Below are 24757 nucleotides of genomic sequence, written 5' to 3'. Positions count from 1 at the left end.
ATGCATCAGATTTACAGCTGCAGCGACGAAAACATAGAAGTTTTCACCACCGTGATCCCTTCCAAAGGTGAGTGCAATTGCCCTTGACGGTGGCCCTGCGCGTGGCCTCTCCCGCAGCGGGGGCATGGAGCCTAGCGTGCTGTTGCCCTAACTACATTCTGTCCTCAGGTGTCTCAGGGCTGGCTTCCCTGCTTGGATTGCTATTGTTTTTCCCAAAGGAGGCACAGGATGTAGAATCAGGCCGAAACGATCCATCAAGAGGAAAGCAGTTTCTTTTGTACCGGCAGCCAGGCACGCAGCATGGAAGCCCCACAAGCCATTGCTAAGCAAACATGCCAACAGACTCCTTTCCGGGACTCCCCTTTCTCCCCTGAGCAAGCCGGCTCCAGTGTGTGAGTTTTCACTGGGCGGTGCAGTGGGAAGCCCTCAAGTTCCCAGGGGTGGCTCCACTCTGAGGAGCAGGTGGGGTATCCGGAACTGGGGTTGGCCTCTGATCACCATCCCAGGGCTGCCTTGCCTAACTTAACCAGGAACTTTACAAGGCTTCGTGTACCACAGCGTACAGCGCTGGATCCTAGGGGAAAAGTGCTTGGTGTGTGAGGGGCAGCTCTCTCTCCCGCAGCCCCTATCTTGCCCCTACAGCCTGTGACACAGGCTCAGCCCTGGTCTCATTGTCAGATCTGAATGAAGTGGGCTGGATGTTTTCGCTGGTGTTATAACTGCACATTCCAACAACCTCTTTCTTCCTCTGGTGTCAGCCGCCGACAAGCTTAAGGAGACCAGGGAGACACACAAGGCTGGCCAAAAGAAGCAGCCAGTAAGCCAGCCACTTGCTCACATACAGGATTCTCTTTGGCAACTTGGGTCAGTGGCAGCTCCACCTCTGAGTAATGAGTCCAAGGGAACTAAGCATTCAGCGACTCCCGGGGCGTGATGCTAAGAGACCAGCTGGAGACAACCTGTGTGTCCATGAACTTGATGTCTTTGTACTGTACACTCTGTCATCCTGGGCAGCAGAAGTGCACTGGATGGGGTTGGGGGCGGGGGCGGGAGGCTGGATGTAGATCTTAAAGCCAGAATGTTGCATGGAAACAAAACCAGGCTGAAAAAAATCATATATATAATAGCATTTCTGCCAGCTTGGAAACACAAAGCAATACTATACATTTCTGCTTAAGGGTTTGCATCTAGAGACAAGAATGCAATATACCAGACAGACCCGTGTCATAGTCTCAACACTGGGGACGGGGCAGGGAGACAGAGATTTAGGGGAGCTTGAAAGGGGGCACCTAAACTTTACCTCTAGTTTTGTACATCTTTGCTTCACAAAGAAAACAGTTGGAACAAAGATGGAAATGTTAACCATACATATGTTCCTATTTAACAAACTAGCCAAGAAGTGACTGCCATTCCTCTACTGTGTAACCTGGAGCAAATTACTTAACTTCTCTGGTCCTGACTTACTTTTTCTGTAAAAGAGAAAAGCAGAAAATCTCCCATGATTGCCCTGGGAAAGAAATTAGTTCTTATATGTTAATCATCTAGAACAGTTCTGTCACTTAGAAAGTTTGCATTTAAAACAACAAGTATGTCTAGTGACAGATAAACATTTAAACCTCTATTCCTTTCTTGGCATTTTCATTCATGACCACCTGCTGGTATCAACCTAAGGATTCATTGAAATTCATGAACATTTCACCTCTCAGGAGGAGTTGTGACCTTGCATTGGATCAGGAAGGGACCAGGTCTGCCCCCACCCATTCCTTGCTTTGCCACCCAGGCCTTCTCCTGAGCTTTCGAGCAGGCGGCTCTCTGTACAAGCATGTCTGAAAGAATCCCCACAGCCTGTAACGGCAGAAGTGGGACTGGTTTGACATTTTGCAGCAGGGGTTGCTGCCCTGCCTGCCATGCCCTTCCCCAGAGGCCACAGCTTAGTCAAGCTCATCAATCCACAAGAACCACTTTTCTTTTCAGCACGAGCCCAGCAGTGTGGGCAACATAGCCTAGTTTAGAGTCTGGATCTTAGTCCATCATTGAGTGAACTCCCTGCCGTCACAGTGGAGTTAATGAAGAGCACTCACTTCATGGAGAGGTTGTAGAGATGAAGAAGGTAAACTAAGCCACCACTTACTCACACTGCGTGCTCACACTGTTATCACATTTATTGTTGCATGATAACCCTTTCTGCAACACATACGTATCCGGTTCAGCAAAATACAGGGAACTGCAAAAAAAAGTTCATGGAAAATGGGACGGATACTTGGCATACTAGTTACGGTAGTACTGCTTGGGACACCTTCATCCCACAATCATAGTGCCTGGGTTCGACGCCCGGCTCTGCTTCTGATCACAGCTTCCTGCTGATACACGTCCTGGGAGACAGCAAGTAATGGCTCAAGTGCCTGGGTCCTGCCACTCGGGACACCTGGGCTAAGTTCCTGGCTTCTGCTTCAACTCACCAAGCTCTGATCATTGTCAGCATTTGAGGACTAGACAGGAGATTCTTCATCTCTCTCTCTCGCTCTCTCTCACACACCACCTTTCAAATAACATAGAAAAAAAACTGTGAAGTTCATGAAAGTAAAATTTTATGCAAACAGTTTGAAAGTAATGCATATTTTATCCTAATGTACATTTTCTAGGAAGACATCATATGTCTGCAAAAATTTTAACGGAACCATCTTGATACCTGACAAAGATACAGCGGTGCCAAATATTATGATGTTTCTTAAATGTGTTAAAAGCATAGAATCTAAATAAATAAGTCTGTAACAGATAACACATGAGTATTGTTAGTTTCCAGAGAGAAAGGGAGTTCTTTCAAGAAAGGATGTCACACATACAATTCACAGTAAAACAAACAAAATAAAAGCTGTGGTTTTTCTAAGAAGTAAGAGAAGTTACTTCCTGAGACACACCAATGTGAATTTAGTTCTAGGAGTAATGATACCACATTATTTAGAATAATTATTTTAAGGATAAGTAATAATAATAAGTTGTGGGGATGAGAAGGACAGAAAGAGCAGCGACAAGACATGAGAAAGTTCCAGAAAAAAAATCCTAATGAAAACCTCCAATCTCTGGACCTATTCACCTATTCCTTCCGAATGCCTTCATCTTACAGAGAAGGAGGGTCTTCGTTACCATTAATTCCCAAGAGTGTGTTGTTTGCTAAATGTTGAGCCAGGATTTTATAGATGAGCACATGTGATGCTGGACGCAGATCTCTTGAGGCGGATGCTATTTTGATCTCAGTCTTTTTTTAATTTTCCTAATTCTTTAAAGATATTGAAAAGGAAGATTTACAGAAAGAAGGAGAGAAAGATTAGAATGTTCTTCCATTCACTCATTTACTCCTCAAATACCCACGATGGCTAGAACTGAGCCCATCCAAAGCCAGAAGCCATGAGCTTATTATTTGTTTCCCATGAGGATGCAGAGTCCTAAGACTTTGGGCCATCCTCTACTACATCAGCCCTCCCACAAGGACCAGGATGGGAAATGGAACAGCCGGGACATGAACCAGTACACATTTGCAATCCTGGCACTTCCAGTGGTAGGACTAGCTAATTGTATCAGGTCCATGATCCCAGTCTTATACATGAGGAATGAGGCTTAGTGGGGCTGATTCAGGTATCCAAAACACATAACTGGCCAGTGGTCAATGTCAGACTCATTTCCAAGTGGAGGGAGTTGAGGGCCAAGGCTATTAACAAGCATGTTGTACTCCAGGCTTCATAGCTGCAGGAAAATAACAAAGGCAGCACCTTCGTGTCACTTTACTGCCTTGTGGTAAGAAGTCATTTCCATTCTAAGCAGGGCAGGGGCATGCTGGGATTTCAGTTCCAGGTAGTTCATCCTAGGAGCAATGTGGAAAATAGATATCTAAAGTCTTTTCAACAAAGGCCACACCTTCTCCCAAGAAAGTACTACAACTCCTTCTATGATTAATCAGTTTCTTTAAATTTTTTAAATTTTTTCTTATTTGAAAGGAAGATTTGCAGGGAGAGAAGCAGAGAAAAAGAGAGATATTCCACCTGCTAATTCACTCCTCAAATGGCTGCAGTGACCGAAGCCAGGCTGGTCCAAAGCCAGGAGCCTAGAGCTTCTAGGTCTGCCACATGGGCACAGGGGCCCAAGGACTAGAGCCATCCTCTTCTACTTCCTCAGGCCACAAGCAGGGAGCTGGATTGAAGTGGAGCAACCAGTGCCCATTGGGCAGGCCAGCACTGCAGGTAGAGGATTAGCCTGTTATGCCACTGTGCCAATCTCTTTAAGCTCTTCTAAAAACTGTGGGAAAACACATGTCATGTGAAATTTACTGTTTTTGAATGTGCAGTTCAGTAACAATAAGCACATTCCAGTTTGTATAAGCATCACCATCAACACAGCATTTTCGTTATCCTAAATTGAGACTCCCAGTACTCAGTAATTTCCCCATCCCCATGTCCCCATGTGGGTAACTACCACTTAGTTTCTTTCTCTATGACATGATGACTCTGCTTCCTCTGGGTGCATCTTGTTCAATGGACTCCTACAATACCTACCCATTGTGTAACTTAGTTCGCTTAACACATTTACAGGAACAGTCCACTCTCAGTGTATATCAGAATTTCGTACTTTTCAAGGCTGAGTCATATTCTATTGTGTGGACATACTGTATTGTGTTTACTCATTTATCTATTGATGGGCATTTGGACTGATTCCGAATTTCAGATTTTATGAATCATCCTGTTATTAATTCTTAAACCAAGTACCATCTTAAAATGTTATGGAGTCCTGCTTCTTTTTCCCACCTGCACTTTTATGTCTCCATATCTACTCTATGTCCAGACATTCTCAGTGTTATTACTGTAGGTATATCAGTCCCATGCATATCCTCTAAAAAACATTTCTTTATTTCTCCCCGCAGTGACCAGTCCGGCCAGAAGAAGAGTCAAAAGCTCTCAACACCTCTTGAGCAAGAATGTGAGAAACTTTTTGTTTTGATCCATTTAATTGACTTTCATAAAAATCAGAGCTGGTTTTCCTGCTCACTCTCCCTTGTTCTCTGTGACTAGGGGTGGGTTTTGTTTTCGCATGAGGTTTTTACTGCACTCTTTCCCTTCTACTTAACCAAAATGTCAACCAGGCACCAAAGAGCCTGAATCAATCCCTACTGTTGTGCCATTTTCCCCAGGTGCCAAGAGTCAATATCCATATCAACAAACTTTTTGAAGTTCCCTTATCCATTAGGTATCAATATTATTACTTTGACAATAAACATAGCTTTTTAAAATTTGTCTTTCTATAAGTAGTAATGTGGATCTTCATATTTTCATAGTTTATTGATCATTTTGATATTTTCTTCCCTCCATAGTTTCTTATTTATGAGTTTTTGTCAGTAGTTTGCCTTTGATTTTTTCTTTTAAAAATTTGTCTATGTATTATTCCATGATACAATTTTATAGGCTCCAAGATTTTCCTTACCTCCTCCTAATTCCTGATCCCCTCCACTACATTATAATAGAACAGTCCTTCACAATCAGTTGTTACATCCATCATTCTGGTATTTAAGTGTATCCTGACATTGTAGGCATCAATTTCTTAAGGACAAAATCATATATCTCTTTAAAGTGCAATTTAAGCACTATCTTTTTTTTAACCTTTTAAAAAATTACTATCATTTTATGATACAGTTACATAGACCCTAAGATTTCCCTTTCCCCCTCTCCAAATCCATCCCCCACCCCCGAGTACCCCTATATTATTATTATAGTATAGTTCCCCATACACAGTCATATGTCCATCATTGCAGGCATGGGCAATGGCAAAGAGTCTAGCACTCTAGTGTCAAGATATAGTAAACAGTTTCATGGGGAGTCCATCTTGGTCTGGAAGGAGAGATGCATACTGCATTGTATCCTCACATCTGGATATGATAGTCTCCATTACACAGTTACTGTACATCCCCTTGAATGAAAAGCCACAATACAAAATCAAAAACAGAAAAGAAAATAGAAACTCACAATGTCATGCTGCTAGATATAATAGTCTCCATTACATAGTTACTATAAAATCCCTTAAATGAAAGGCCACAAAAAAAAAATCAACAACAGGAAGAAAAAAAGGAAAAATGACATGAAGTTAAATAGCATGCTACTGAATGACTAATGTGTCGTTGAAGAAATAAAAAAAAATCAAGACTCTTGAAGAAAATGATGCTGCTGTATGATCTATGAGTCAGTGAAGAATTTAATGAAGAGATGGAACTTTAAAAAATGTCAAAATCCATGAGCTATAGTTTCTGCTAATCTTTGTTGGTGAAATGCGTCTCCTGTAAGCAACAAATAGATGAGCTTTGTGTTTTCAATCTAGTCTACAAATCCATGATATTTGATTGATGAGTTTAAGCCATTTACATTCAGGATTAATATGAAAGGTTGGCTGTTTGGTCCTGTCATTTTAGCATTGGGTTGTTCATTGATTTAGTTTTCTGTTGTTATTTTACTGGGATGTTCTTCACATTTGCCTTTGGTTTTGGTGGGTGCTATTCCACTTCTCTGTCAAGAGAATATCTTGAAGTATCATTTATAGTGCAGGTTTGGAAAAAGCATATTCTTTTAACTTTTCTTTACTGTGAAAGAATTTTATTTCATTTTCAAACACAAAGGAAAGCTTTGCGAGGTACATTATGATCAGCCAACAATTTTTTGCTTTTAGAATCTGGAATGTGTTGTTCCATTCTCTTTTGGCCTGTGGAGTTTCCTGTGAGAGATCTCCTGTGAATCTAATTGGCCTTCCTTTATATGTCAATTGATTTTTTTTCACATGCACATTTAAGGATCTTTTCCTTACATTCGATTGAAGACAGCTTGATTATTATCATGTGTCTAGGTGAAGATCGCTTTTGATCAGGATTGTTGGGATTTCTGTGCCCCTCCTGAATCTTGTTTTCTAATTCTTTCTCTAGATTAGTGAAATTTTCCTTTATTATTTCATTAAATATATTTTTAAACCCAGCTTCTCTTTCTGCACCTTCTGAGACTCTTACATTCAACCTTTCAATAGTGTCTACTGTGTCTTTCAGTTCTTGAATATTTTTTTTTAGCTTGACCCAGCTCTGCTTCCACCTTTTCCTTTGTTTCTTCTTGATGACAAGAAATATTTTCTAATTTTGAGGTTCTTTCTTCTGTCTCCTTCATTGTATTTTGGAGACTCTCCACTGTACTTTTAATTTACTCCACTGTATTCTTCATTTTTAATAGATTAGTTTTCATTTGATTCATTTCCTGTGTGACATATTCCTTAATTTCTTGAACTCCTGTATTAGGTGGTTTTCATTGTTGATAAGAAGATTCATAACAAGTGTTTTGAATTCTGTATCCCCCATTTTCCTAATGTCTTCCTCAGTTAATTCTGAAGTTGGCAAAGGCTTTTGCTCCTTTGCATGGGGAGTCTTCAGTAATATTCATTGTGCCTTTGTCTCTTCTTTTACTTTTGGTCATTGTACTTCTGATTAGCAGATTCTTCTCCTTGGGACAGGTTTCTAAACTGTGTCATTCACAATTCAATTTTATTTCTTGCACTTGGCACACAGCTCTTTGTTTGCAGTCACTTGTGCCACTCCCTCTAGTGAGTTCCAGGTCTGGGTTCTTATGTTAGATTTCCACCATGGTCTTTGTAGCCCCAGCTCCTGGCTCACCTGTAATCCCGTGCTGAGATTGCACTGTTGTCTATACAATGTTTCTTCGACTTCCAGTTGGAGCAGGTCCCAGGATTAGGGAGACACCAGATGTCCTCTATAGCTAGGTTGTTGGTGGTGGTGATCTTGTTGGAATCTGTTGGCTGTTAGGTCTGGGGGTCACATGGACATATTTTGACCTGCTCGATGCCAAAGTAGGTATTATTTTCCATGTGGGACAAGTGCAATGCACTGAGCTCAGTGAGTTCACTCACAGCTCAGCACGTGCACAGCTCACTGTTGTCTCCTGTAGCCGTAGCACCTTTACCACACTGTACAAAATGGCACCTGATGTGCCACTACTAAAGTTCTTGTTCTGCTGGCCGTCAGGTCTGAGGGCTACCCAGACCTGTTTTGGGTGGAACTTGTAGGATGCCTCATTGTTGCAGTTCGCTGAGCCAGAAATGAATTCACTCCCAGTTCAGTGCATGTGCAGTCCTGTCCCATAGCCTTTGTCTCTCTAGTCATAATTGCATCCAATTTGGCTCTAGCAGACTGACCGGGTTGTGAAATTCACCCTGTTCCTGCACTGCCTGTCTGGAACCTGCCACTCTGTCTCTGCTTCTGATCCAATCAAACAGACCAGCAGGACGGACAGTTCTTTGGTGTTCACCTCCTGAACTCCCAGTGAATGTTCTTTGCCACCTTGTTGCTGATGGAATTCTACTTGCCAGTCCATTTCAGATAGTCACTCACTGAATGCTGCTGGGTTATCGGTCACTGCAGCACTACCCTGTTGTGCCCTTCCCATGTCTGTCAGTCTCTGGGTACCCCTCTGCTGTTGTTCTGTCCTCTTTTATTTCCTGGAATGTGCCCTCTCTGCTTCACACGGGCTAATGTTTCTCTGTCTGTTCAATCGTGTCCTTACCCTATTCTGCCATCTTGATTCTCAGTAATATCCCTTTTATGAGGCCTTTATAAGGACTTAAGACTATATTTTACATATTAAGGAGTTAAATGCCTTTGTAAGGACTAATGAGTACACTTTACGTATTAAGAGAGGGTCCTTTTTTTTAGTTATTTATTTATTTGAGAGGTAAAGCTGCATAGAGAAAGAACAGGAAAGAGAGAGAGAGATTCCATTTGCTGGGTCATTCCCCAGATGACCACAACCACCTAGGCCTGTTCAAAGCCAGGGGCCAGAAGCTACTTAGAATTTCCCATGTTTGTACGGGATCTCAGCACTTTAGCCATTCTCTCCTGTTTTCCCAGGTACATTAGCAGGGAGCTGGATAAGAAATTTAGCAGTGAGGGCCCCATGTTTTGGGATATCAAATCAAATCTGCAACCCTGGAATCCTGTAAGGGTGATGGTTCAAGTCCCAGCTGCTCCACTTTGGTTCCTGCTCTCTGTTAATGTCCTGTGAATTCAGAGGAAGACGACCCAAAGTGCTTGGAACCCCTGCATGTATTTGAGGGACCCTAAAGTTCCTGGTTCCTGGCTTCAGCTTGGGCAGTAAAAAAACAGATGAAAGATTTCTCTTTCCCTCTCTCTGTTTCTGTAACTCTATGTCTAAAATAAATAAGTAAATAAAACCTTAAAAGAAGTAAAGCATCTGGGGCTAGAACCAGTGTCCATATATGGCAAACTATCACCACCACTACGGTAACAGTATTGGCCAAGATGGGCTTTTAATGAATGGAAAATTTGGTCCTAAGATAGAGCTTCTGATCAATCTCTGATCCCTGAAAACTTAAAGTGTAGAAACAAAATGTTTCAGGTTTCCAAGAACCAGTGAATGAGGTAGTATTAAACAGGAAAACAAAAGAGAGGTTTGTAGGTAATTCAGCATTTCAGAAAGTCCCATAACAGAACAACTTTTTCAGCCAAAAATGTGAGTTCCTGTCTTCACATCCACAATCTTCCTTCAGGTAGGATGGCCTGTAATACCCTCCAGCTATAAGGCTATTTGGTTTTGTTTTAATTTTAGTATGTTTGTATTTTTGAAAAGTTGAGCAAGAGAGTGAGATCTGCTGATACACTCTCCAATGCTCCCGTCAGTCGGGGCTGGGCCAAACCCAAGCCCAGGAACAGGAACTTCAGCTTGATATCCCACAGGGATCCAAGGATTTGAGACCTCCCAGAGTGTGCATTTGCACAATACCGGGTTGCAAACAGGCATGTCTGGCTTTTTGATATTTCCTCTGCATTTCTGATTTCTCTTGATCTTATCCTGCTCCTGCTTGTAAGATCCAACGCCTCTATACAGAACTTTCAAACTAGAAGAGACAGGTGAACTCTTAGTCTGCCTACTCCTTTTATAGAAAAGGAAAGTGAGCTCCAAAGAGGAAAGAGTTGTTTCTGATCTCTTTCTTCAGCCAACAAGTTCTTGGTTTCCTTTTGAGTTTCGTAATGCCTTCTCTAAACTGATGGTTAGAAAGCAATTATGATCATTTATCTTGCCTGAGAAGTACTTCTTTGTTTACAGCTGTGTCAATGTTTGCAACTTTCATTGACCCTGAAGTCTTGTTTGTATCTTCCAGCCCTTGGGCTATCACGTAGGTGGAAGTCAGAGTCCTTTCACTTCCTTTCCACCTGCTACCACCAGGGGCAGACTGCCTCTCTAACTCTCCTGGAGTTGTGTTTTCTTTTGAATCCAGGACACATTCACATCCCGTCCCTTGGCTACAGTCTTTCCAGGCTTTTTCCTTTGTGATTCCTAAGCACTTTTATTGTGATCCTTCTGATGCACCCAGAACCAAAGGGGTATCAATGCGAAGGTACAGGTCAGCTCAGCCTGTCATGGCACGGGAGCCACGTGCATGTGACACGCAGCCCTTCCATAGTTAGCAGCCTGGCTGTCATCAGGGAAGATGGAGAAATGAGATTGCAAATGTCACGTTCTCTCCAGATTTCCAGCTTGTGGGGGAGAGAGCTGTGTATGGTGATCTCCCGGTTGGTTTTTTTTTTTTTTTCTTTTTTAAGTGCACTGAGTAATCGGTTGCTCTTGAACATTCTAATCTGAATACAGACATTTCTGTGAGTTCTACAAAAAATAAAATAAAATAAAATAAACAAACAAGCAAAAAAAAAAAAAAACCCACTCACTTAGGAGGCATGAAAACATGATTCTCACCCTTCCAGCAATTGACCTTGAGCCGAACACAGCCCTCTTTGGTGTCAATTTCCCTCTGTGTTAAATTAGGGAGTGGCCCAGAACATTTCTACAGATACTTTCAGTCCTAAACCACTGATGATTCTCCACAACACAGATCTTTGCTATCGTACTAATTCCCAGCCAGCCTTCTCAGCTGCCAAACAAGCCAAGCATGACTGTCAGTAGATGAAATTCTGGAGCTTGGAGTGTAAGCAGGGTCTTCTTGTTCTACCTCCAAGCTCTCTGAGACCAGCAGAGAAGCAGCAATCTGTTGCAGTAAAGATCGTTTCTCTGGTGCCTTCCCCCAACCCCAGCAGGCAGCTAGCTGACCTGAAAAAGGAAAATCCCAACATTAAAACCCTACTTCTCCTTCCCCTTCCGCTCTAACACCCCCCACCTTCAAGCCCACTCCAGTTCTCTGTTGCCTGATGCGTAGGAAACTACAGGAGCTGCTACTGGGCCAGTTGCTCCAACAGCAGCAGCCAAGAGAGCATCCTAAAGACCAGACAGTCAGGGAGGAGCCTCCAGGCAGCTCACCAGCATCCTTTCAGCTGTCTCCCTGGGGCAAGCCGAGCTTAGGCCCAGGCCTTTTCTGCTCTCTGCCACCTTGGTGCAGGGAAGGGACTGGGAAGCTGTTCCTGAAAAGGAACAGTTGCCTCACTCAGGAGATGCTGGAGGGTGACCGAGTCCTCCCATGGGTATGAGTCAGCTTCTCATTGCTATGATGGAATGCCTGAGCCAGGCTAATTGATGAAGGAAAAATACTCATTTTGCTTGTAGTCCAAGGTCAGAATGCCCTATTCGTTCATCTCTGTTCAGATTCCCAAGGTGGCTCAGAGCACCAGACGGCAAAAGACAGTTTGTGTGTGTGTGTCCCTGACTATGTGGTCTCTTACAGAGCCACCAAGATTTAATCATGGGGATTCCAAGTAATAACGAGGCTAATCACCTCCTAGAGACCCCTCAACCCAATCATCTTAGTTTCTATTTTCATTCTCTCAGTACCATTAGCTAAAAACTTTGGGGACCAAACTGCTGAGTTTAGGAGACCGTAGGGGTGGGTTGTGTAGCTACAGACCTTTAACTGCCAGCACCATGGACTACCTCCCAATCCTTCACTTCCTGCCTTATTATCTCCTGCAAAGTAGACATGGAAGGGGAAACAAACACACACAGTGCTCACTCCTTTCAGAGGAATCATGGGAAAAACATTTTAAAGTCAAGAATTTGTGTAAGGGACTAGTGTTTTGATGGGTTAAGCAACTACCTTATTGCTATGGCATCCCATCTGGGTGCTGGTTCAAGCCCTGGCTGCTCCACTTCTAACCCAGCTCCCTGTTAATCTGCCTGAGAAAGCAGTGGAAGATGGCCCAAATGCTTGTGCTCCTGCTCCTATAAGGGAGACCTTGAAAAAGCCCCTACTCCTGGCTTCAGCCTGGCCATTGTGGCTATTTGGAGAGTGAACCAGTAGATAGAAGATCTCTTTTCTTCTCTTGGTTTAACTCTACGTTTTGAGTAAGTAAATAAGTAAACATCTTAAAAAAAAAAAATAGGGCCCAGAGCAGTACCTTAGCAGCTAAAGGTCTCACCTTCTATGCGTCAGGATCCCAAATGGGTGCCAGTTCTAATCCCAGCGTCCCTGCTTCCCTTCCACCTCCCTGCTTGTGGCCTGGGAAAGCAGTCAAGGATGGTTCAAAGCCTTGGATTCCTGCACCCGTGTGGGAGGCCCGGAAGAGGCCCCAGGCTCCTGGTCTTGGATCTGCTGAGCTCCGGCCATTGTGGCCGTTTGGGGAGTGAATCAACAGAGGAAAGACCTTCCTGTCTTCCTCTCTGTCTCCTCCTCTCTCTATATCTGACTTTGTAATAAAATTAAATAAACCTTTAAAAAAAAGGATGTTAGAAAAGTGGGGGTGTTAAAAGCCTGAGGTCTCTCCTGTTCAACCTGAAGACCCACATCCCTGGGGCCGCCCAGTGCTGGGCAGTCTCACAGCAGACAAAGTGCTGAGGAAGGAGAGAGCAGAGGGGAGTGTGAATAAATGAGCCCAACTCCCAAAATGGGTCTAGAAGAAGTCAATTTCCTAATCCATTTAAGATGGCATTTGAAATAATTCTCAATGCAAAAGTGACAGCTTCTCTTATCCACTATGGGGGACGTAAAGATGTGGTCTTCACAAGATGTAGGTCTGCTCTCAGCATAGAGAAACATGCAGTGTGAGGACAGCGAGGTGCACGCGTGAAACCCCACTCATGACAAGCATTTACTGTGCCACATCCAGCAAGTGCAGAAAGACCCCCTTTCCACATATGGACCAAGTGTCCAGCTGGGACATGTGCTCAGCCTAGCCTGACCCCCAGTGGTCCTATCTTCTTCATCACTGACAAGCTGATAGGAGAAAACATCCTTGCTTTAACTTACATTTAATGAATTATAATATCATTCAGCCTCTTTTTTATTTGTATTTTTACTGTCAACTGCCAGTTAATTTTTTACCCAATTTTTCTCTTAATTTCTGTTAGCTTTGTTGATTGAGAAGCATTCTAGGCAGATGGATAATCCACTGCATGTAACAGATGTTATTGGGAGCTATGTTTAATTCTTATATTTGTTGTGGTTGTTAGTTTATTTATTATTTTTGAGAAACAGAAACAGCAAGCTCCCCTTTACCAGTTTACTCCCCAAGGGCCCACAGTGGCCCAGCGCAGGCTGCAGCTAGGAATCAGGGACTCGACCCAGCCCTCCCACCTGGATGGTAAGAACCCAATGACTCGAGACATCTCCACTGCTTCCCAGGGCCTGCAGTAGCAGCAAGTTAGAATCAGGACCTAGAGCCAGGGGCCAAATTGAGGCAGCCTGATTTGGGACACAGAGAGCTCACCACCAAGCCAAACACCCACTCCCTGGTTGTTGTTTAACACGCAGCTTTGATTTGTCTGGTATCATTCCCAGAGCAGGCAAGGACCCATTTCCTCCAATGACCTGATGCTTATCTCAACAATATTTACTAAAGATCCAATTTTTCTCCAGAGTCCAAATGCCAAGCTATCTTTGAAACATTCATTTTTGCTTTGATACTCAGCGCTCCCCCCACCAAAGGAATGACTTGTTACATGCAGAGAGCCAGAGGAAATCCACAAAAGCCTGGACTGCAAGGGGCTGAGGCAACACACAGGAAGCCCCTGGACTGGCAGCAGAAATGCCCTGTGGGACAACTGGGGAAGGCACAGACCCGAACTCCCATGAGGCTGCAGGATGAGGCTAAGGGAGCTCAAGGGAGCTTCAGGGAGTGAGGACATTCAGAGAGAAGGACCCGACGTCCTTGATGTGGATAAAACATGCAGGATCTGAGCCCAAATGGCCAAGTTGCCAGCTGCTCCATGACTGCCCCATATTAAGATAAAATGGCCTCTCTTGTTTGTTCAAAGTTTGGACTTAAATTACTGCAATGATGTGCTTAAAATCAGTTCTCACTCAGTGCCCTTGGGGGATTGGTTCCAGAATCCCCTTGGATACCAAAAATCTACAGATGTTCAAGTCCCTTATTTGTAGATTCTTCAAAAGTTCACAAAAATCTGGAATTAAAGGAAATTTATTTTAGTGCCAAATTCTGAAATCCATGCAGAAGAGCACAAAATAGATTTGCATATAACCTACACACATCCTCCTGTATCCTTTTAGATCTTTTCTAGATTGCTTGCACCTCAAACAATGTTATTGGTAGAATACTTGTTCATTTGCGTTGTTTGGGGAAGGACATGAACAGGGCAGATGCAGGGGAGTTTTCTTGAATATTTTCAAGACACTGCTGAATCTGTATATGGCAGCCTGCCTTTATTTTTGTCACAATGTGTGGGGTCCATTCAACTGTGCTTTTCTTTGCTGCATTTTCCCAGATAACTCAGCAGCAGGTGATCATAGCATCTAGCACCTGTTCTGGCTTCCCAGTGGAAATTCAGCTGTCAGCTAACCTTAGCACAGACGCTCTGCACCCAGAAGAAAACAGGAGTCTGCTCCATTTTGACAAGAGCTTCTTTCCTTGTCAAACCTGAAACTCGGATGGGCTTAAGGCCTTTGCCTTCACTAGAGTATCTAGAAAGCTGAACCTCCCAGACACAGGGCAGCGAAGCGCCCTGCTTTATAGCCAAGAGGCCCAGGCCCTCAACTCTGTCAAAGGGATGCTGTTGAGAAGGTCCCAAGAGCCCTCCTTTCCTTGCTCCACGGCACTCTCAGCAGCCTAATGTAACTGCAAACAAGTCTGATGTTTCCAGCATACGCTGGAGTGGGGGAAGACTCCTTCATTCCCCCCATCAGCCTAAAATCCACACGCAAAAAGCCCCAGTGTCCGGAGTCGGGGAAGGGAGTGTCCGGAGGAGGAGAGGCCTGAGCTGACTGCCCTTCTTGTGCCCACAGGTGGTGATTGAATCGGACCTGTACACGCCTAGGCCTTTGGAGCTGCTGCCGCACCGCGGAGACCGCCGGGACACAGGGGAGGCATGCAAGTTCGGCCGCCTCCAGAATACACGGCCACCCCGGGCACATCCCGCCAAAACCTCCACCCGACCCGGTAGGTGGGAACCCGCTCTGCGCCCACTACCAGGCAGCAACAGCCGATGTGCGCCCTGCCTTACTTATTGCAAGCAACTGACCGCGTCCTCCACCCCTATATCAGGGGCTTCAGGCACTCCAGACAAGTAAGCACCTGCGGTGTGAGGTGCTAGGTGAGCTGGCATCTGATGTTTTCCCAAATGAATGCTGTTTCCAGTACTGGCAAAGCTCCTCCTCTCAGGCTTTGCCTAGAGCAAGCCACCCCACAGAATGTCTTCTCCCCGGAGTGCTAGCTTTGGATTTGAGCCATGCATAAAGCTCCCCCACCTTTCTGTCTCGCTCAGCAGAACCTGGCGCTGCAGGCAGGAGATGTAAACCGTTATGCTCTGTGGGAGAGAAAGCCACTGCCCAGGAAGCAGCAGAAGCTCGCCTTGTTCCACAGACGTGTGTGCATGAGAGAGGGAGAGAAACTGAGATTTCACAGGCTCTTCATGAACTGTCTTAAAATCTCATCGTACTAAAATTTAATGATTTAGCAAGCTACAAAAATAATTCAGGGACAAATTTGTTTTGGAAATTGGTGACATTGTTTTACCTTTTTTTTAAAGATATATTTATTTTTATGGCAAAGTCAAATATACAGAAAGGAGGCGAGACAGAAAGATCTTTCATCCGTTGATTCACTGCCCAAGCAGCTGCAACAGCCAGAGCTCAGCAGATCCGAAGTCAGGAGTCTGGAGCTTCATCCGGGTCTCCCACGAGGGCACAGGAACCCAAGGGTTTGGGTCGTCCTCGACTGCTTTCCCAGGCAACAAGCAGGGAGGTGGATGGGAAGTGGGGCTACTGAGATTAGAACTGGCGCCTATATGGAATCCTGGAGCACGCAGGGTGGGGACTTTAGCCACTAGGCTACTGCTCTGTACCCTATTGTTTTACCTTCAATGCCATTTTTTTAAGAATAGCTTCCACCCCAAGCAGTTGAATAGGAATCAAGCAGTAATCATTGAAGTCTACCATGGTATTTTGATATTTTAACTTATTTCCATGTTGCCCGCAGGTATTCGTGCTTTAATTCAAAAGACACACACCAAAGCCTGGGATGTCCTTCTTAAAGCCTTTTGGACATCAGCAGTTTTGCACTCCTTTATGATAAGAACTCAAAAGACTTGTTTCAATCATCTTTCCCACTCTGAGGGTTTATTTCTTTTGTTTTTGGTCACTGGCAACTTGGTCCTGTTCTTATGAGCCTAAGTGTGAGAATGCCTACATCCAGTGATATTCTCGCTGTGAGAGATTGCATAGAAGTCTGTGCATGGAGAGTGAAGGCATTAGCTAAACCACAATCTGCCTTGCAAATTAAGTGATAGAATTTTCTCTGTGTCTATGTATAGGTGAGTGGGTGGGCATATGTGTGTGGGGAAAGAAAACAAGACAGACTATTTCTCTTTGCTGCAAACTCTTAAAGAGGATTTATTTTTAAAACATTTTTGTAAAGATTTATTATTTTCTTCTTTATTTGAAGGTAGAATGTCAGAAAGGAGAGACAGAAGGCTTCCATCCACTGGTTCACTTCTCAAATGCTAGTAACAGCCAGGGCAGGGCCAGGCTGAAACCAGGAGCCATGACCTCCATCCAGGTCTCCACATGGGTGGCAGGGACTAAGGTACTTGAGCCATCCTCTGCTGCCTCCCAGGTATATCAGCAGGAAGCTGGATTCCAATCACAGCAGCCAGGATTCAAGCCTGGAATTCTGATATGGAATGTGGGCATCCCAATAGTGGCTTAACCCACTGCACCAAAACACTCTGGTCCCAAAAAGTGAATTTAGAGTCATACTTTCTCAGTTTTTAATATGCCAAAGAATCACTGTGTTTTCGCGCAGAGTCTAATTGTGTAGGATTGGGTGGGCCTGACATGGTTCCAATAAGTTCCCAGAAGCTCCAGGGACATCAGATTGAAAAGCAGAGATTTAGAGATGATCTAATTCAGTGGTTCTCAAAGCGGGGTCCCAGCAGCAGTGGTGGGAGCATCTGGGAATTTAGAAATGTGAATGTTGTTGACTCAGACCGCAGAGTTCCAATGCATTGATTGATCTGTTTCTTAACAAGCACCGCAGGTGAGGCTGATGCACGCTGGAAGCAGAGATCCTTTGATGTACCGCAGCTGTCCCGCTGCCAGTTTACATAAGAGGACACTGAAATCATGGAGACTGTTTGACCTAGCCAAGGTCGCACTGCTTGTTTGTCTCAGAGCCAAGATTAATCCTCAGGCCTCTGATTTCCTAGCTGCCGCCACTCCTCCTTCCCCAAGGTGTTACGTCTTCCCAGCTCTTACGTTAGGGGTCACTTTCCTTCAGGTCTGAGTAGTTCATGACAATCTGGGCTGATGGGGTCAGCCTTTCCTTCTGAGAGACAAGAGCAGTCAGTTCTGAGCTGGAGGAAGTCTGCCCAGCATGTGACTGTCAGCTCATGAGCGGAGTGTGCTAGTCGGATTTTAAAAAAAGAGATGGAGCTGGGCACTGCTTCAATTCCTTCAACTCCTTCAATCTGATGGATTCTAGAGGGGGTGCGAGGGAGTGTTTCTGAGTCAAAGCCAGACCCAAGGACTCTGCACAAAAGCAGCCAGGCACCAGCCATGGGCATCTGGTGTACCATCCTCCTATCAGAAAGCTGTGGGTGTCTTAAGGTGGGGGATGTCTGAGATCTGAAGACTTCTTTTTCCTCCCCCTTTTTTTTCTTAATTCTGAACCCTGGGGAGCTGGCCAGCACCCTTGCACACACCAGAGCCTGCAGCTGCTCAAGTGCCTTCAGTGAAATGGCACAGTACTTACATACACACCCTTATGCACATACTACCATATTATTTATGAAACCAAATCTAACATAATGCTATGTAAATATCTGTCACACTGTACTTGTATCACTTGGGGGATCATGGCAAGAGTAAAAACGCTATACCTACACCTGTTGAGTAATGGACATAATTTATTCCCCCTAAATATTTGCACTCTGAAGTTGGCTGACTCCATGGATGCAGAGCCCATGCACATGGCAGACTCTGTTTCTCTGACTTGTGCCTCTGTACAGTGCCCAATACAGACTCACCAATATGAGCTGCTGTTATTACTTATGCCAGGACACTGTTCTTTGTGGTTCAGTCTTAGGGTTTTGTTATTATTTATTTTATGAACATTGAGATGTGGTTTTTCCTATCTGCTGTCATAAAATAAGATGGGGCTTCTCCCCCTTTGTACCTCAGGGCCTCCCTGTGTTGAAAGCCATTCTGCCTCCACCTTTTGTTGCTGTCTATCTCAGCTCAACGGCTGGACTTCAGATGCTGCAGGTTTCAGGGCAGACATTACTTAGAAGTAGACTATCAGGAGTAAAGGGCTGCAGAAGAATAGCCAGGCACACACCTTGTATGGCCAGGACAGCCAATGTCTGATTTGATAAACCCCATTCCTTCCATGTTTTGGGATGAACTTCCACAGCAGGCCCAACTACTACCCTCTGTTTTATTTATTTAGAAAGGAGAGACAGAGATCTTCCATCCATTGATTCACATCCCAAATGGCTACACAGCCAGGGCTGAGCCAGGCCAAAGCCAGGAGCCCAGAACTCTATCCATGTCTCCCACATGGCTACACAAGCCTGAACACTGAAGCCCCTGAGGCTATTAGGAAGTGGATCAGAAGTGGAACAGTAGGAACTCAAATCAACACTCATATGGGATGCCAGAGTTGCAGGCAATGATGTAACCCACTGTCGCATGCAGGCCCTCTCCTCGGTTTTACAGAGCAGAGCACCGTGTGAAGTCACTGATCTCAACAACTGATCTTTGTAATAAAGAGTTAACCCTGATAACTTCTTATGATCTGAGGCTTAGGAAGGAAGAAGGAGCTGGGACATACTCTCTGGGCATCTATTGCATGTAGACACAGTGCTAAATGCTTCCATATATGTGGGCTTTCTTACTAGGCCTGATCTTTCAGAGTCGTAATAGCAAAATTGATCTGGAGGTACAGAGACTTCCCATATACCCGCTGCTACCTCCCATGCTCGGCCCTTATCAACACAGTCCACCACAGTGGTACAATGAACCCACAGTGACACTGATTTTACTTAGACTTTAGTTCCAGCCCCTGTGGAGAAGCGGGGTCATTTCCCCAGGCTTGACCCCCACTGCCTCCTTCTGCTGCTTGACTGGCTACCATGGTAACTGATGCAAAAGCAGGGACAGGTGGAATACAGAGTGTCACTGAGTAATTCCTCTTCTGTTCTACTTTGCAGCGGGGATCTCAGAGTCCAAAGCATCGCATGTGTGTGGAAGTCGAGCATATGGAAAATCCTTGGTAAGTGAAGTAAGCTGGTTCGTTGTTATCTCTTGTGTTTTGAACTTCTTGTCCCTTGCTCCTGGTCTGAAGATTATTAGAAAAGCTTAACTGGCCATCTTCGCTGCCAAGGCCATCGGTTGCCCCTAGTCACATTTTTGCTGCAGAAATCCAACATTTAGGAAAGCAAAAGGCACTGTACCTCAACAGCCAGCTCGTATAAGGAAACTTCAGAAAGTTGTTGGAAAATAGAGTTCAAAGATAGTGTATACTTTCCATCAACTTTGTGAAGACCCACTTCCATCAGAGGAAAGAACTGATTTCAACCAGAGGCTCTGCCTGAGGAAAGGCATCGGTTCCCAGGGCAGCCAGAGGGGCCAGGAGGCATGGTACCCTCAAGCACTGCTGGAGCTGCTCCAACCAAACCTGGTGAACTGGCTCGTTGATCACACCTTTTCTCCCTGTTCCGGAAGCTGGGAACTGTAAGCTCATGGTGTCCACAGACTGAGCAGCTGCTGCTGAGAGAGGACTGACTCTCCAGCCTGCGGATGGCCTGTCTCCTAACAGAAGGAGTTCTCTGCTAAGTTTTTCTCTTCAACTAAAGACACTGATCATAAGACACTCTACCTTCATGGCCTCATCTAAAACCAATTTCTTCTCCAAAGATTCCACTCCCAAAGTCATCATCATGGCAGTTACCTTTGAGTTTCAAGGGGATGCAAGTCTCTAGTTCAGAACAAAGCTTTGCCTCTGCAGCTAAACAGGGCTGGGTGAAAGAGGGAACTTCTAAAAGTTCATGGGGAATGGAATTGAAAGATAAATTTTGGTGTGGGTATTTGGTACAGTGGTTAAGCCACAGCCTGTATCCCATATATTCCGGGTGCCCGGGTTTGGGTCTTGCCTCCATTCTCACTCCAGTTTTCTATCAGTATGCATTGTGGGAGGCAGCAGGTGGCAGTTCAAGTAACTGGGTTCCTGCCACCCATGTGGGGAACCTAGACTGAGATCTGGGTTTCTTGCTTTGGCCTGGTCCAGGCCCAACTGTTGAGAATATTTGGGAAGTAAATCGGCAGATGGGAGATCTCTCTCTCCTCTCTTCTCTCTCCCTCTCCTTTGCCCTGCCTTTCCACAAAGTGGAATTTATTTAAAACTAACTTTGTGGCAAAAATGTTGAAATCCATGCATGGCTTTTTTTTTTCACAATAAGCATTGCCACAAACTTTTTGAAGGCTCCTCAAATGCATAAAGTGAAACATTTCTGCACCAAAATAGAAACCTTTTCATTGCATCTTCCACAAACTTTTTGACATTCCCTCCTATCTTCACTCAGATGCTGAGGAGAGACCACAAAGTGGCACAGTCCCTCTGCCCACACCCTTGGAGCAGCTCGGGAGACCTGGGTGGGGGATCCTGCTGTGTTTGACCTGGAATTTCCCCCCAGGGATGTTCAGAATGTGGTGACCTGGGGCGGAGAGTAGGACATAGAATATGCCCAAGGAAGGAGTCTCTCAGACTTAGGCCAGGTGACTCCTGTGGTTCATGGTCAGTGCTTGCGTCCTCACCACCTCCTCTGCACGTGGCAAAGGGGCTTTCCAAAAAGCTAAGTTCCATACTCTGCCACTCACCACACAGGGTTTCTGGGGACCAAAACACTGGGCAAACCAGAGAATAGGTGGGATATCAGTACGAGTTATGCATATGCTATGGAGATCGGAGGACAGAGAAATGTCAGCCTAGGCCACGATGAGTGAAAAATCCAGAGTTGGGGAACCTTGAACAGCCTTCAATTATCCTGCAATGAAACATCTCCAGGGTTCCAGAGCCCAGGAGGAGCATTTTGGGGGTGAGGACACAGTAAGTCTGGTTGGAGACAAGACATGCCAGGTGACTCTCCCTTGAAAGCCACCACTAGCCTGGGAAACCTCTTGAAGATGAGAATGCTCAGGCCTCACCTTGCATTCATATCTGACAAAGAACCTGCTTTGCAGTGACTGAGTGAGGCTCCCAGATGGGGTCTTTAGGTCAGTGCTTCTACAAGCAGCTGCCACTGCTGGGAGCTTGTTAGAAATGCAGATTCTCAGGCCCGGCTCTGCTTCAGAAACAGGATTGGGCTCAGCACTGTCCTCACAATCTGCTGAAGTTGGGGGATATCCCCACTCAGGTGGAAGAGGGTTCTAGTCAGGGCACCGCCCCACATTCCCTCACCTTCTCTGCCACAGATTCCTCCGGTGCCCCGGATCTCAGTGAAAGCTCCTGCAGTGCCATCCGTGGAGGCAGCAGGCACAGGCTCCGAAAACAGGACTATGCTGACCAGAGGGTAAGCTCTAAATCTCCCTCCCCTCCTTACCCCTCTCTGCCCCCCATCGCCGCCACTACTACCACCTGTCCTGCCCGCCCCAGCCCTGGTCACAACAGTTAACAGGTGGCCTGGTTTTCAGACTCTCATGGTGGTAAAGACAAAACCCATGCCAGCTGCAAATTGCCTTTTCATGAGGGCATTAATCCCAGGACTGCGCAGCAGCTCATCAGCAGTTCCCATAGGATTTAACTGAAGTGGTTTTGATGCTTTCCACTTCATTAACACCACACTTTAGACTCGGAGAAGTGTCACTGGGGAGGGCTTGGGTTACTGAAACCAATGTGGCTGAGCCACATACAGAACCTCCCATGAACACAGTAGTGTCAAAAATGCCACAGGAGTTAACTTAGGGGTCCCTGCCTCCAGGTGGAAGATGTGTATAAAATGCCAAAGGCTGCAAATCCAGCAAACAACCCAATGTTCCTGTTAACCCGGAACCACAACCACTGCCAAGGAGACAGGCGTGAAGAGCAGCCATAGGCAGCCAAAAAGTGGATTAGGGGATGGTGAAGGTGTAGCCTCTAAACTAGGATCTACTTCCATGTCTCATGCTATCACAGACTTCAACTTGGAGCAAATTATCTGGTCCTTCACCTCCTCATCTCTAAAATAAAACAAAGGGACTACTGTTGTAGCACAGCAAGTTAGATCACCACCTACAACACTGACATCCCATTCCAGGACATCAGTTTGAGTCCTGGTTGCTCCATTTCCGTTCCATTGCCTGCTAATGTACTTGGGAAAGGAGCAGAAGATGGCCCCAGTACTTGGGAAATCCAGATGGAGTTCCTGGTTCCTTCTCAATCATTCTTTCAGTAAATAAAGTAAATTTTAAAAAAGAAAAGAAAATAAATATAGAAGCAAGAATGATAGGAGTGCTCATCTTGAAGTGTAGTTGAGAGAATTGAGACCATTTGTGGAGAGCTTGGCACAGACTATGGTTTACATTTCCCTAGAGACTTACTACCTAATAGTTAGGAAGCCGTGAACTTGGGGAAGTATTCAAAGCACATGTGAGAGATCATGAGATGAAAGTGTTGTCTTAGTCCATTTTCTGTTGCTAACAACACACTACCACTGGTGAGATGGTAACAAAGAGAGGTTTATGGCTGCTCATGGTTCTGGTCCAGGGCGCAGCTGTCTCACTGCAGTGTTTGAGTGTTTGAGGCAGTGCAGAACTTCACAAGGACTTTGCAGAGGAGCTTGCCAAACTGGCTTTTCTACTAGACCCATCTCAAGATTCTGCAATAGTCCACTAATCCATTAATCATGTCACAAGTTAGTCCATTCACAGGGGCAGAGCGCTAATCAGCCTCTTAAAGGTCCCTCTCTTAATATCTCCTCATGGGGATTACATTTCACTATTGAGTTTTGGAGGGAAAAAATTCCATTCCAGCCATGTCAAATAGTAACCCAAACCAGAACACACTATAAAAACTGTGGGAGTCAGGGCAGGGTCAGAACGGTGTGGATCGCTTCCAGCTGACACAGTCACCTGGAAAGAATTATAAAAATAACTCAGTGTGCTAGGACTTAATTGGAGAAAGTTCACTGGCTTGTGTTATTTTCTGGTGCGCATGGTACCCAGTGGCAACCACTATTGCTGGCTGCCCAAGTGCCCATGCCTTAACAGACCCACCGTTCAGTACACGTAGCTACACTGCAAAGATTGCTAATACCTGCTTTCTCCTGTACCCACTCTCCTTCCAAATTCTTCCTGAATCCTAGCTACTAAAGCGAAAAGTAAGCCCCTCTTCTTTTTTTTTTTTTTTTTTTTTTTTAATCTAAGCAAGTGGAGGAGAACAGTGAACACTTACTGAGGGTCTACAATATACTGGATGCTTTATCCAGCAAAGCATCCTCCTCCACAAGAGCTATCACCATTTTCCGTATAGAAAGATGGCGCTGGTGTGGTGACGTCACTTGCTTGAGGTCACGTGGTAAGCCAAGAGCCTGAACACGTTGCCCTTTGGTGGATGCTGCTCTGGGTGCCTGCCCTTTGCAGCCCGATTGTTCACACACACGGGTGGGAGGGGTAGGAAAGGAGAGCTTAAGGCACGACCAGGCCCAGAGGAGAGGGCAGGAGTAGACCAGAGGATTCCGTAAATGAGCACGCCCAGGGCCACCTCCTTCTGGTCCCTGTGGTAGACTCCCCCAGGGGAGGTATTCCTGGGTGGATCCCAAGAGGGGCGCTCCAAGCCCGCAGGGCCTTGACACTGGCTGGAGGAGCAGAGGAGGGGAAGGCCCTAGCCACGCCCTCCTCAGCGCCCCTTTGCCCTTTCTACAGCTCTAGACATCTCAAGAAAATGGCAGAAGAGTATCCAACGCTGCCCCAGGGGGCGGAGGCCTCCCTGCCTCTGACAGGCAGCGCCTCGTGTGGTGTCCCCAGCATCCTCCGGAAAATGTGGACCAGGCACAAGAAGAAGTCTGAGTACGTGGGAGCCACCAACAGCGCCTTTGAGGCTGATTAAAGGTGAGCTTGTCCAGGGATGCCAAGCTCACCCAGGTTCACTGGACGAAGGCAGGGAACTCCAAGAATGGCATGGAGCCACACTCACCTCTGCTCGTAACCGCTCCACCTGCACCCTCTTCCCTCACTACCCCTGCACCCTGGCTGAGGACACCGGAAGAATGCGTCTCTGGAAGGCAAACTAAAGCTTTTTCTTGTGAAAGTGACTTTGGGAGGGTGTGAAGTGTCTATCCCT

General features: G+C 45.4%; 1 protein-coding gene across 1 annotated transcript; it reads left to right on the top strand.

Moving 5' to 3' along the window:
- VXN (vexin) lies at window positions 1–24523 on the top strand. Its single transcript, XM_040995815.1, has 6 exons — window positions 1–67; window positions 4913–4968; window positions 15229–15382; window positions 19653–19714; window positions 21913–22010; window positions 24340–24523. Exons 1-6 carry the CDS (start codon window positions 1–3, stop codon window positions 24521–24523), a joined length of 621 nt encoding a protein of 206 aa, XP_040851749.1.
- Window positions 24524–24757: the final 234 nt, after the last annotated feature.

Source organism: Ochotona curzoniae, unplaced genomic scaffold, assembly GCF_017591425.1.
Source record: "Ochotona curzoniae isolate NIBS_2020 unplaced genomic scaffold, NIBS_Ocur_1.0 contig_1071, whole genome shotgun sequence".
NCBI lineage: Eukaryota > Metazoa > Chordata > Mammalia > Lagomorpha > Ochotonidae > Ochotona > Ochotona curzoniae.
Note: the sequence above shows the minus strand (reverse complement) of the source record. Positions and strands in the feature narration are given on the sequence as shown.